The sequence below is a fragment of the Oncorhynchus mykiss genome, chromosome 28 (genome assembly GCF_013265735.2).
Source record: "Oncorhynchus mykiss isolate Arlee chromosome 28, USDA_OmykA_1.1, whole genome shotgun sequence".
Lineage (NCBI taxonomy): Eukaryota > Metazoa > Chordata > Actinopteri > Salmoniformes > Salmonidae > Oncorhynchus > Oncorhynchus mykiss.
The window spans coordinates 10,897,964-10,911,791 of NC_048592.1; the positions used below are offsets into that span (position 1 = coordinate 10,897,964).

At 41.4% G+C, this 13,828-nt stretch overlaps 1 protein-coding gene across 1 annotated transcript; it reads right to left on the reverse strand.

Annotated features, from left to right (window-relative positions):
* Positions 1-7,563: 7,563 nt before the first annotated feature.
* Positions 7,564-13,549, reverse strand: LOC110508523 (phosphatidylinositol 3-kinase regulatory subunit gamma). Its single transcript, XM_021589089.2, has 7 exons — positions 13,156-13,549; positions 11,271-11,665; positions 10,809-11,077; positions 10,435-10,611; positions 10,019-10,093; positions 9,649-9,819; positions 7,564-9,447 (listed from the first exon to the last, which is right to left on the reverse strand). The coding sequence occupies exons 1-7, from the start codon at positions 13,172-13,174 to the stop codon at positions 9,141-9,143; spliced, it is 1,413 nt and encodes a 470-aa protein (XP_021444764.1). The 5' UTR covers positions 13,175-13,549; the 3' UTR covers positions 7,564-9,140.
* Between the last annotated feature and the right edge of the window lie 279 nt (positions 13,550-13,828).

Here is a 13,828-nt window from a genome sequence, read left to right on the forward strand (position 1 = left end):
TTTAACTACTCCCCTCTGGGTGCAGATATAGGGCACCCATTGCCAGGAAAAACAGAACTGGACAATAATTTGTGCAAGGTGTGATATCCCTCCTAAACAGCTCGGGTTAATGTTCCAATCCACCAAGTAAGGCCAGCAGCCTAGTCTTCTTTCATCGGTATATACTGTATGTACAGTAACTGTTATGAATTTTGTATTGTCAATTTGTTGTCTACTGTATTTATACACCACAGTAACAAAATTTCCCCTCCGGGGACAATAAAGTCAGTAAAGTAATCTTTGAGAATTTACAATCACCAAAATAAAAGCTAGTTAACCAGGCTCTCAATGATTTTCTTTTGAGCCTAAAGAACACAGCATTAGCTATGTAAAAGATACGTAGAATATGCAGGAAATTAGATTAAAACTGCAACATTTTCTCTCTGCTCCATGGCAACTGTGTAGAATTGCAGAATATTAGCTTTAAAACTGAGCTGCCAAGATGAGGGCCTTAAATGTTCCTGCCCATGGCCCAGATAGAGTTCAGCCCACGGCCTTGCCCATCACCTACACCCCTTTTTTATCCAGAAAAAAACCCTGCTTTGTTACAAATAATATCATAATTATACATTCAATGTCTTAAGTGGATATTATTCACATATTTTTCTTTGGATTGTGTATGTTTTTTTTCACTCCTCAACCCTTATTGTGGGTCGCAATTCAAAAGCCACCTCAATTGGTGGGTCACGAAGCAAAAAATGTGGGAACCCCTGTATAAATGACTCAAATTGAAAATGTTAATATTAAACCTAAACCTTGAGGACCGTCGTTAAATAGACACAGAGACTTGAATGAACATTTCTGGTCCAACACGCCATTACTTCTTTCTTTTTTGGATGATTTGATTGTTTGGAACTTTGTCTGGAACCATGTTCAGTGTCTGAAACCCGTTCTTCTTTCAATTTAAGCCCCAAAGGTTAAAAGGGTCAATTAATCAAGACGATCAAGAAATTGGTTCAATTACCTCAGGAGGAAATCCATCTTGGCATCATCTTTTCTTCTCCACATCATCTAGAGAAGCCCTTTATGAACTAAATGTATATGATTTGCACCTGATTTCCATTCAGTGAGTTATTACATCTCATGTAGCCTATTTCCTTAATATTAAATCCTGCCCATTTTCTGACCTTGTGGGGATACCATCAGTAGCAGTGACGACCCGTCATTCAGGACCGGTGGGGCTTTGCCACCTGTTTTGAGCCCCACCTGTTTAGCTAAAAAAGAAATACAAAATACACTTTTTTTTTTTGGTTGCCTGTTTTGTTTGTTATTTTGGCATTAATACGTGTCACATATCAGTTTGCAAACAATGTAAAAAGAAAGAAAGAATTTGAGTTAATAAAGCCACATACAAATATGGTCCTTTTTTTGCTTTCTTGAGTAAAGCAGCTCCAAAATGCAGGTGTTTCAGCCTAGCTCAGTGTTTTCTGTAGTGGTGGGGCAGCCAGCAGAGGTTGGTAATTTTCTCTAGTTGCGTCGTGATTGGCTCAGTGGTCTGTCACTTATTGGGACACTACGGAGAGAGCTCGAAAATTCCAGCCCCTTGGGTGCTGCCATAGATGTACATTAAAAGTGCCCATCCAAGACGGCTCAAGGTCATTGGCCACAGATAAAATTATGTCAAATCACGATATATCTACAGTAGCTTGGAATGGTCTGATCATGTCAACATCATACATTCAAAATCTTAGCTAACAAGCTAGACATGCAGTCATCATCATGAAACAAGTCGACAATCTACTAGCAAATCCTTTTCAAGCCTTGTCTGGACTTGGAGACTTTGAAGAGACCCCTAGTGGCATGTCTTGTGGGGTATGTATGGGTGTCTGAGCTGTGTGTTAGCTTTTTGAACAGACAGTTCTGTGTTTTCAACACTTCACACAAAGACAAGTAGTGATGTAGTCAATCTCTCTTTTTTATTAAAAAAATAAATAAAATTTAACTAGGCAAGTCAGTTAAGAACAAATTCTTATTTTCAATGACGTGGGTTAACTGCCTGTTCAGGGGCAGAACGACAGATTTGCAACCTTCCGGTTGCTAGTCCAACACGCCGCCTTTTCTACTTTGAGCCAGGAGAGATTGACATGCATGTTATTAATATTAGCCCACTGTGTACATTTAAGGGCCAGCCATGGAGATTGACATGCATGTTATTGATATTAGCCCTCTGTGTACATTTAAGGGCATTTTGAGGTTACTGTAACAATAAATATCTTCTTATGTGATCATAGAAAGCGTGCATGTTCAGGGTCGCAATGAAATCTTCACAATTTCTATAATAACCTGCACAGAATCTCAAATGACAGTGATCACTTGCACCATGTACTTCAATGTAATCTCAACTAAATGCAATCCAGGTCAGTTGGCTGTGCTATTTGATCAAGCACAGTGATAACATATTAAGTTGTTGTATGAATAAACAAAATACCTGACATCCCCATTTGAACTTTGGTGTGCTTTTAAATGGTTGAAAGTGCAGAGATAACACATTTAGTTGACAACCAAACCAAATCTGTGACATTGATTTTCCATTGGAATTTGGTTGTGCTTTTAGATGGTTGAAAGCATAGTGATTGACACATTGGGAATTCAACAAACATTTGGCTGTTTTTTTGAGTTAAGTGAAAATAGGTTGGAATCTCATTGATCAACGTATCTACCAAATATGACCCAATTCTCCACGTTGAAATGACATGGTGTGCCCAGTGGGATGTGATCGAATCCCAACGTAAAAGGTTTGAAATGACATCGTTTTTGTCAAATATACTATTATTTAGAATTATGTTCCCGCCCCCCGAACATCTGCTCAAGAAAAAGTCAGCATGCGGCTGACTGTAGTTGGATTTTGAGGATTATGAGGGGGCTGGGGCTACTTGGGGTTCTGCAGGTTAAATCAGAGGTCAGACAAGGTGCATGTGCACAAAAAAACGAAATAGGTAAGAGTAAGTGGGATCGAAATGAGGACTCCCTGTTTGGGAAACAGTGGCAATTGTTAGCCTACTGAGAGAGGGCTATATCCTGGATAAATAAATACATGAATGAATAAAATGATATGTTGAGGGTGAGTGAAGAAGCCGGGTTAGGTGGCGTATTTAGAGGAGGACAGTATGTGAAGGATGGATACCCTAGCTGCCAAACTGGCTCCCACAGATCTTATTTGCTAGAATCCCCCTGGATGGTTTGTTAGCAAGCACAGGGCAGTTAGTCAGCTGCTGCTAACTCCGCTGAACCAGCTGGACGTCAGGCTGAATGTTCGGCCTCATTACTTCACCTGACCAGAGGTGCCAGAGGTAGTTGTTGCCAAAAAGGCCAGGCCAAAAACAACCATGTAAGGTTACATAAACATGGGGAAAATACAAGACTTCATTGCATTTATAAAGGGAATCTAAGTAGTTTATAAACGGTTAATTATTCGCTATAGATTTAGTTTATGTGATGGCCCAGAGGAAGGAATGTGATTGACAGTCAAATTGCTAATATAATACCAAATAAATAGGATCAATTATTGTCAACACTGGCGGTTCAGCAATGGAACAATGTGTGCACAGAAGTGATAAAATACGCAGTAGGCCTGGCTAAAATTAAGAAGACAAGTCAAAATCAAAGCACACATGGATATAATAAAATTACTGGTAATAAAATAAAAATTTTACTGTGTTGAAATGACATGAAAACAAATTGTATAGAGAAGATAGGCCTATTCTTATTTGTGATTGTGTTAAAATTGCCTGAATGTTAGGAAGCATTTAGGGACATTTTTAGTTAAATGTTTGGGGATCTTCAAGATTCTGCAGTATTACAAAATGACAATGTATGCATGCCTAACCTAATTTCTTTCATGCTTTCCACAGCAGCCTGTGCTGGTGAAAGAAAAATAATCACCATGTCAATGTCACTGGGCGACAGAGTCTGCCTCCAACATAGCAACTAGCTGCTGGTTGGCTGCCAGTTAGTGAGCTCTCGCCATTTCATTGGTGGACCAGGCTGATGTGGAATGGGAGAGGCAGACGGAGACAGAGGGAAGAGGGCCGTCATTGGCTGTGGAAACCTGAAGGAGAATAGCTCAATTGCCAACGCCTGAGAGCAGGTTTGATGGTGTATTTTAGGTGTGACTATAAAGGTAATTCATTCTCCAGCCCTCCTTGCTCAGAAGTTTTTTCTAAGGACGGATGGTGATTGTAAGACAGCAATGGATGGCATAGACAAAATGGTGGCAGGTAGCCTAGCGGTTAAGAGCGTTGGGCCAGTAACCAACTCCCTGAGTTGGCTTGGTGAAAGATCAGGCAATGTCCCCTTGAGCAAGGCACTTAAACCTAATTGCTCAGGATAAGAGTGTGTGCTAAATTACAAAAAATGTAATATAAACTGAACAAAATATTAGGGTGACACTGGTCCCATGTTTTATGTGGTGAAATAAAATATCCTAGAAATTTTCCACATGCAAAAAAAAGCTTATTTCCATCTAATTTTGTGCACAAATGTGTTTACATCCCTGTTATTATTTATCCTTTGCCAAGATAATCCATCCACCTGACAGGTGTGGCATATCAAGAATCTGATTAAACAGCATGATTATTACACAGGTGCACCTTATGCTGGGAACAATAAAAGGCCACTCTAAAATTCTGCAGTTTTGTCACACAACACAATGCCACAGATGTCTCAAGTTTTGAGGGAGCATGCAGTTGGCATGCTGACTGCAGGAATGTCCACCAGAGCTGTTGCCAGAGAATGTAATGTTCATTTCTCTACCATAAGATGCCTTTGGCTGCACGTCTAACCGGCCTCACAGACCACGTGTAACCACGCCAGCCTAAAACCTCCACATCCTGCTTCTTCACCTGCGAGATTGTCTGAGACCAGTCACCCGGACAGCCGATGAAACTGAGGAGTATTTCTGTCTGTAATAAAGCCCTTTTGTGGGGAAAACTCATTCTGATTGGCTGGACCTGTCTCCCCGGTGGGTGGCTGTGCCCCTGCCCAGTCATATGAAATCCATAGATTAGGGCCTAATTTATTTATTTCAATTGAATTATTTTTTTATATGAACTGTAACTCAGTAAAATTATTGAAATTGTTGCATGTTGCATTTCTATTTTTGTTCAGTATATAAAACAGTATGAATATCAATGGAAGAATGTACATCTGCAAATATTACCATGAGAGAAAGTGATGAGGGTTATGGTGGAGACAGTTTCAGGTCAAGTCAGTCAGAGAGTTCAAACCAGCTAACAGGACAAAGGTTAAGTTGGAGGTGTAATCAGAGCTGCCATTCTGTCACTTTCAGTGTTGCAGTGCAAAGTAAACCTGTGCAATCTGTCTCTGTGAATTGCCTACTGTCCATTTTCTAATCAGGAACAGACACTGACACACACACACCCTGGTAGTGAGTCAGCAGCTCACAGACGCCACTGCATCTGGTCCATCCATCCAGCCAAGAAGGCTGTCCTGTCCTCTCTATGCTGCTGACTGACACAGTTTTCAGTGTTCTGCTTCCATAAGTTTGAAAATTTCGCATTTTTCAAACACCTAAAACCACTTTTCCCTGCAATCTAGAGCCATAATCATTATACTTAATTGTATGTAAAAATAAAAATATATATACAAATACATATATATATATGTGTGTATCAGTACAAGTCAAAGGTTTGGACACAACTACTCATTCAAAGGTTTTTCTTATTTTTTATTTTTTTTATTTGAGATTCTTCGAAGTAGCCACCGTTTGCCTTGATGACCGCTTTGCACACGCTTTGCATTCTCTCAACCAGCTTCATGAGGTAGTCACCTGGAATGCATTTCAATTAAAAGGTGTGCCTTGTTAAAAGTTCATTTCTGGAATTTCTTTCCTTCTTAATGAGTTTGAGTCAACCATTTGTGTTGTGACAAGGTAGGAGTGGTCTACAGCCTTAATTGTTAAAAAGACCAAGTCCATATTATGGCAAGAACAGGTCAAATTAGAATAGAGAAAGGACATGCCAAATCTTTTCAGTCTCTTGAGAGGGAAAAGGTGTTGTTGTGCCCTCTTCACGACTGTCTCGGTGTGTTTGGATCATGATATTTTGTTGGTGATGTGGACACATAGACTGACCAGATGAATCCAGGTGAAAGCTTTGATCCCTTATTGATGTCACTTGTTATTAAATCCACTTCAATCAGTGTAGATAAAGGGGAGGAGACAGGTTAAAGAAGTATTTGTAAGCCTTGAGACATGAAATGTGTATGTGTGCCATTCAAAGGGTGAATGGGCAGGGCAGGGCAAGACAAAATATTTAAGTTTCTTTGAATGGGGTATGGTAGTAGGTACAAGGCGCATCAGTTGTGTGTGTCATGAACATGCTCAACAGTTTCCTGTGTGAATCAAGAATGGTCCACCACCCAAAGGACACCCAGCCAACTTGACACAACAGTGGAAGGCATTGGAGTCAACACGGGCCAGCATCCCTGTGGAACGCTTTCGACACCTTGTAGAGTCCATACCCCGATGAATTTAGGCTGTTCTGAAGGAAATAGGGTGTTCCTAATGAGTGAAGAAGAAAAGTAAGATCAGGTGGGACCATCCTAGCCAATGAGAGGGCAGATATGCGTGTGAACGACGGCACAACAAAGTCCAGAATGCCACGTGCATCTACTTATTTCAGTACATATGTAACAGCCTAAACCTTCAGAAACTTCTATTCGATGAAATAAGCCTTAAGTAATTCGACACTCTCTCATAGAACGCCATACAAAAAAGGGTTTATCTCACGCGGACAGATTTTGGGAGTAAATCCTCTCACTTCGCGTCTTCCTCTGATATAAAAAATATAAACCCTGGATTGCTGATGCTATGTATTGGCCAATGAAAGGCTTTGAAGCCACTGGTTGGTCATATTGGCACTCCCCAGAAGAAGCAGTCCTCCATAGGAATGAATGGAATTCTACATTATTTCCATTAAATGTTTCAAGGACATAATGACATGTATTTAAGTATTTTTTTTGTTGTAATTATACTGTAAGGAAAATGCTGACAATGTAATTCAAAAGTATGCATTAAGGTGTCTGTCAAAGAATAAACAGCAAAAACAAATGTAGACATGAATAAATTCCAAAATATTTTTTACAAAGGTGGGGAAGTTCCAAGATGGAGGCGTGGTGGCTTCAAAACAGCGGCCCTTGTTTAGTCATCTAGTACTGCATATCAAATATTGGGTCCTACACTAATGGACCTGGGGTCCCGGGAATAGCGATTGCCAATTGGCTAATAAGATAACGATTGTCCCTATGTCCTCTCTCACTCTCATCACACCAGGATTTTATAGAGGGGTGAAAGGATGTCCTGAGGCTGGGTTGATGATCTGTCCCTAAGCAGCTGCTCAGGTGAGATATTTCACTGGTTTCAGGTGTTGCATACAAAGAAGGATTGGCAGCACCATTTAAAGGAATAGTGAAGTCTTCATAAATCCTTCATAAATAGAAAATGTGTTGTCATTGGTTGGTTGCATAAATAAACACTTGGAAGAAGTGGAACAAGGACAACGCAAGTACAAAAGGAAAACCCTCATCAGTTTATTGTCTTTCAGCAAGAAAAGGTTTTAATAATCTCATATTGCTTAACGTCGCCCAAGGAGTTTCCTCAATCCTCCCGTCAAGTTTTTAAGAGAGACTAAAACACCTTCCATCGAACCAACCACAAAAAAAAAAAACAAGTTTTACAGTATCTCAATACAAAGTGTCTATTGTCCTCAAACTTGACAAATGTGCCAAGAACAACATGGATTCCTTTCCTCTTAAGCTATGTAGGCCTATATGTCACGAGGAAACATTCAATGCCTGTATTGAGCAATGCCACAGTTCAAGTAGTAGAGACAGAATTAACACTTCCGCACCTCTGGCAGTTCACACAAAAACGTTCTTAAAAAGGTCACATCATCAGATGAATAATGCCACCAATCAAGAGTTAGTGCATTTCTATGGCAAATGCTGATGACCCCCGATAATCATAATCATTCAATTCTAACATTACAAATACTGTTGGATTGCACTTTCCTCAAGCTTTCATCTCCTGTGGCATATTTCAGAAAAAAATATATATCTAAAAATACAAAAAGCTTATACTTTGAGTAACAGAATATAACGTACAGTCCATTTATGTTTTGATCAAGCACATGTGTGGTGTGTTTCCACCCCCCCCCCCCCCCCCCCCATCACCATAAACGGAATTTTCTGGTCGGGACACATATTTTCTCACTAATAACAAGTGCTTTGGTTATTGGGTACAATATGTAGAATGTTGTTTGTTCTAAGAATATATTGAAAATTGTTTATGCTACATTCAGTACAGTAGATCAACTGATAACTGGGTTATAATTTGACAACAGAAAAAAATCAGCGCTACTGTCAAATTGCGCTACATCAGTTCCTATAGTTGCATGACTACGTACTCAAATACTCAGAACGAGTTTGGTACGTACCACAGCTAACTACGCCACCGAGTCAGCCATCTTGTTTTCCTGCACCATTATATCCTAAACCCACTTTAATGATCTGCCGTGCATGGACATCACACCAATTAACACGTATTTGAAAATACATCGAAATTCCAAGGTATTGGGTGTATTACGGTCTCATTTTATATTAGCACCAGTTCTTTGTGTTGTCAAAATGGGGCCCTGGAAGTCCAAATAAAAAAGAGCACCTGACAAATATAAACATATTATGATATAGTACATGTAGTCAGTCATCCACTGGATGACCAGGCCCACTAATGAAAACAAATGGTATCCCATAAAAGAAAAGGTGAAAAAATGGGTACAAAACAAACAAACAAACAAACCAATAACAATAGCAAACAGAATCTTATAAAAAACAAAGTCCCAGCTGACATTCAAGTTCTGGTCAAAGTTCCAATCAAGTGAAATCACATTCACAAATCTGTTGGAATCATCCTAGTGCAAATCCGTAGAATAGCTTCAGTACGTAAACACGTCCGCCCCCTCAAGTTGCTTCACTAAAGCAAACACATCTGCCCCTCAAGTTGCGTCAGTACGCAAGCATATCCGCCCTCAAGTTGTCCTACTAGGATAGCTACAGAGCGCAAACAGGTCCCACAGCCGTCTTGTCTACATCTCTGGAGCGGCTGCGGGGAGTCCCGCGGGTAGTTTAGTAGAAGTCTGTAGAAGATGGTGTTCCTCTGTCTTTAGTCGCAGGCAATCCTCTGTGGCTGTGCGGGGCGAAGCTGACGAGACAGGGGTGACGTGGACGGGGTGCACCAGCCGGACGTCCAAGGCCTGGTTGTGCTGTGCCAGGGAGTTGAGGCGGTAGTGCAGAACGAGCTCCTTCAGAGAGCAGTGGAGGTCGTAGGGCTCAGCGAAGCCGTAACCACGTGGCGTGCTGTAGATCATGCAGTGCTTTACTTCTTCATTCACACTGAAAGGTTACAAAAGAAAGATATGTTAGTACCAGTGTAGCAGACCCTAAGCTTTGAAACATGCATCAAAGTGAAGTAACTGCTTTACAAGAGCCTATAAAAGTAGAACCATCTCATACGGCATAGCAGTATTTCTTAATCTCCTTTTCCTTCATGACTATTTACATAATGTTCATTTCTCGCAGGAAGAGAACACTCACACCACAGAGCAGGCGTAGCAGCCCTGCTTGCTGCTCTCTCGGATCAGGAAGGTTCCGGTGGGTTTGTCCATCAGCATCTCCTCAGCCTGCGTCCTGCTCAGCTCTCCCACGAACCAGGTCCCCTCATCATGGTGCGCCAGCTTCTCCCGTTCCCCCTTCAACACATAGGTGCTGCACACACACCAGGGAGGACATTGTTAAAAACCTTTCATTGATAACAATCATTCATAAATAGTGAGCATACTATTAAAAAAAGGTGTATTTGATCATTTCTAAACATGTATAAGCACCACAAGCATCTCTAAGCAAAAACGAAGTACAATTACGAAGTATTATCAGAATTTACAGGTCTATACTATGAAATACTTACTCATCACTGCTATCGTCTTGGATCCCCAGCCAATCGTTAATGCGTTTCTGTCGCACACCTTTGTGATTCAGCCAACTGAAAAACCAAGGGGACCAAAAATGAATGTCTGTGCCAACCCACTGGGTACATCATTTCAATGTCTAGTTTTGATTACATTTTAGTTAAATTGTCAACCAACGTGAATTCAACAAAACATTTCACCATGTCATTGGATTTAGGTTAAAGGTTTGTTGAAAAAAAATACAAAATTCCCTTATGTTGTGTCAACGTCATCACATATATTTTTTTGTTGTTGAAATGACATGGAAACAACGTTGATTTAACTACTTTTTGCCCAGTGGGAAGGGCTTGAAAAAAGCTACTTCATTAACAGTGATTGGAATAAAACAGAATAGAATAGAAGTATTGTAACTTACTTGAAGTACTGGTCCCTTATGTTGCGTAGCTCTATGAGGTCAGGCCTGAGGCTGTTGATCCTCCTGTCTGTCTCTCTATAGTCCTGGACCTGGGACCTCAAGTCCTGCTCCAGGTGGACCTTACTGTTGTAGATCTCCCCCAGCCGAGACTTCAGCTTCTCATAGTTCATCAGGAAGCTGGAAGGGCAAATGTCAATGGTCATAAGGGGTCAAAAGATGGGTCATGGGTCAAGCCACTGAGCTGAAACATAGCTGCATGCATGTTGGAAGGAGGAAACAACAAAGAGACATCTATCTATCCACACTATAAGCATATGTGGAGACTCCATGTCGAGAGACGTAGCGATGTTGTTGCCTTAGTTTGCCAGACTCACCTTTCCAGGTCCTTCTCTGTTCCCTCAGATCGACTGCTCCTCTCACACTCCTCCCCGTAACGCTCCTGCTCACGACACTGCTCCTCGAAGATCAGCATGGTCTCGTTGAAGGCATCTATCGCTGTTCTCTTCATCTGGATCTCCTGTGAGGTTTTACTGTAGGCCTCGTATAGACGGTCAAATTCTTGACTCTTCTCCTGATATTGACTGTGGTACTCCTGGAGCTTCCTGCCAGCCACGTCAACACTGTCCTCTTCCACCAGCTCATCCTGGGTACAGACAGGCAGACAAATGTAATACAGCAGACAACTAATTACTTGTCTGTGTATGACGATTATCTTCCATTTACTTAGGAAACCAAAGGCAAATTTCACTCCCTCACAAACTTCCATCTCAAAATGGACACAAACATTCTTGAGACTGAGGGTAGATGAGAGGTGTGGGTGGGTGTCTCCTGCCTACCTGTTGGAAGCGGGATACGGGGTGTGTGAGCATGACGTCAAGCACAGCGTTGTACTCCACCAGAGGATGGTGCTGGTAGTGCCAGATGAGCTCCACCACGGAGCTGAAGGTCAGGGGCTCTGAGAATCCGTACTTCCCCTCGCGGTGGTAGATCTTTATCAACTTGCTGTGGCCGTCTTTCCTCAGCGTTAGCGTGAAGTCTCCTTGTGTCTTAGTGGAAGCGTCACGAACTAGGAAGGAACCGTCAGGTGTGTTGCAGAGCTTCTCGTTGACTTCCTCCCTGGAAATGTCTCCCCAGTACCACTCGGCATCTTGCAGGGGAAAGACTGGGGCTTCCCTGAGGCAGTTGTGGCTCATGGAGGAGGTCATGGGCTTTGTTGACCTAGGAGGGAGAGCTGAGAGAGAAAGAGAGTGATCAGGATGACAGTTTCCTGAGATAATGATTCGTTTGAGAGGAAGTGAAATAACTGCAAACATAAACTGTCACCTCACTATCACCACCGGCAGACTCACAGCTGTTTAAATTAATGGTCCCCCACACAACAACACCCCCCCCCCCCCCCCCCACACACACACACACCCTCTTTGCAAGCTTGTCAAATCTCCAGACAAGCCTAGGCATGTCCAACATAGGTTCACTCACAAAGTTGGCTTTTAGTATTTTTTTCTTGCAAGGGGAAATAGATTTCACACATTTGTCAACAAGTCTGAAAAACCAACAAAGAAGCTAAAGCAACCAAATGTAAATGCTGCAAATTCAGCACATTTGTACTCTGTCAGTAAAGTGCAAATGTAGTCATAACTTTAGATAGGGTCAATTTTACATCCCCTGGTTGTCTTGTGTCCAAATTCCGCAACTGCCCCAAAACCATCCATCTTCTGGAAGGGCACTAAAGTTATGATCCTCTATAAAAGTATTATATTTTTCTTTACCGCAGGACTTTCAAAACCCTCTTAACCTTTCCATATTGAGGCGAATGACGATATTTGCGATGTGTTTCACCACAGGCCAAACGTGCATTTTGGGAACCTGTAGCAGCAAAAGCTGAAAGCCTGGATTCCTAAACTGTATGACTTGTGACTGTACCCCAAGCCCTCACTCCAGAGGGTGTCATGAAGTAAAGTAATACACAAATACAGTATATGAAGAATAGACTTCATAAAAGCCCAGATATAAATATCATATTCTCTTTATTTTACTTCAAGAAGCATTGGAAATTGTCCCTCTTTATTTGACACCAGCCAGTTCGAAACAGGCTATGGCTATGTCATTCACTGTAATCCCACGGAGACAGCTGAATAAATAAAAAAAATGACAATATGTGATAATAATAAATGCAATATCACATCAAGTAGCATACAGCCATCCATTGGCAGTTTCGAAGTAAGTCATGCGACAAGTTGCCTAGTCTGGTCTGGTAGGCTTTCAGTGGTTGCGCACGAATTAACTACGGTCGGCTACAGTAGACTAGAGAAAAAGGGGAACAAAGCAGTCATTTCATTGCGGCATTTCTTCTCCACTCAACATTGTTTACGCGCTGGTAAAACGCGTTATTATAACATAGTAATAGGTTAGAGAGAATTTAATCACCCTATGACCCCAAATACCATGTTTAATTTTGATATATATATTTGTAAAGACAAAGCAAGACTGAGAATGAGCGAATCCACCGCGTCAACGACAAAAGTATTACGTAATTGCCAAGCAGCGAATTGCGCTATGCATGCCTGGGCAAAACACATGGGGGGGGGGGGGGGGGGGGGGGGGGGGGGGGGGGGGGGGTGGACACCTGTGTGTGCACAACTGGTATTATGTCAACTTTCTATCATAAGCGGTTAATAAAATGTGATAGGCATTTTAATAGAATACAGATCCAACAAATACCTGGAGGTGCCTGATCCATTTCGACGTAGAATAGGATTCAAGAGGGATAAAACATCCCGTTCCAAACGTTTAAATTCCTAATCGTTTTGTGGGATACCTTTCCCTTTCTCACGATGCGTAAAAAATACAACTTTCTCTTGCACCAGAGTGAAGGGATCACAATGGCGATTTGTTTTAGGAGCCTATGCGTCCTACTTCAGATTAGACAGTTCAGTAGCAGAATTATTAATTAGTCCAGTTTGAGATAATATTATCAACGCCAAACTCGTAATTCGTTCAATACATTTAATCACAAAAGCAATTCTGCAAAAAAATGAAGATTGTCATTTCCAGCTACGTTTCTCATTACCGCTGATCGGCTCTGCTCCAAACTTCGTCGCAGAGGCAGCGGTCAAGAGATTTTAAAGGGATCTGCAACATCATCTTGGGAGAAACCACCACGTGTAGAGGGAGAGCTGTCGTCACAAGACCGATTGCTTAATGTAGACAGACTGAAAATACATTTCTGATGTAAATATGAAATAGTATCATGTTGTCTTGTATTGTATTAATTGTATCCTATATCTGAATGCAGCTTTTATAGACATACGATTATTGGTGAGGGATTTGTTTAATAACCGTTCACGTACACCCCTAAATAAAAAGTGGTACGTTCCCTGCCTGATCGTTTCAT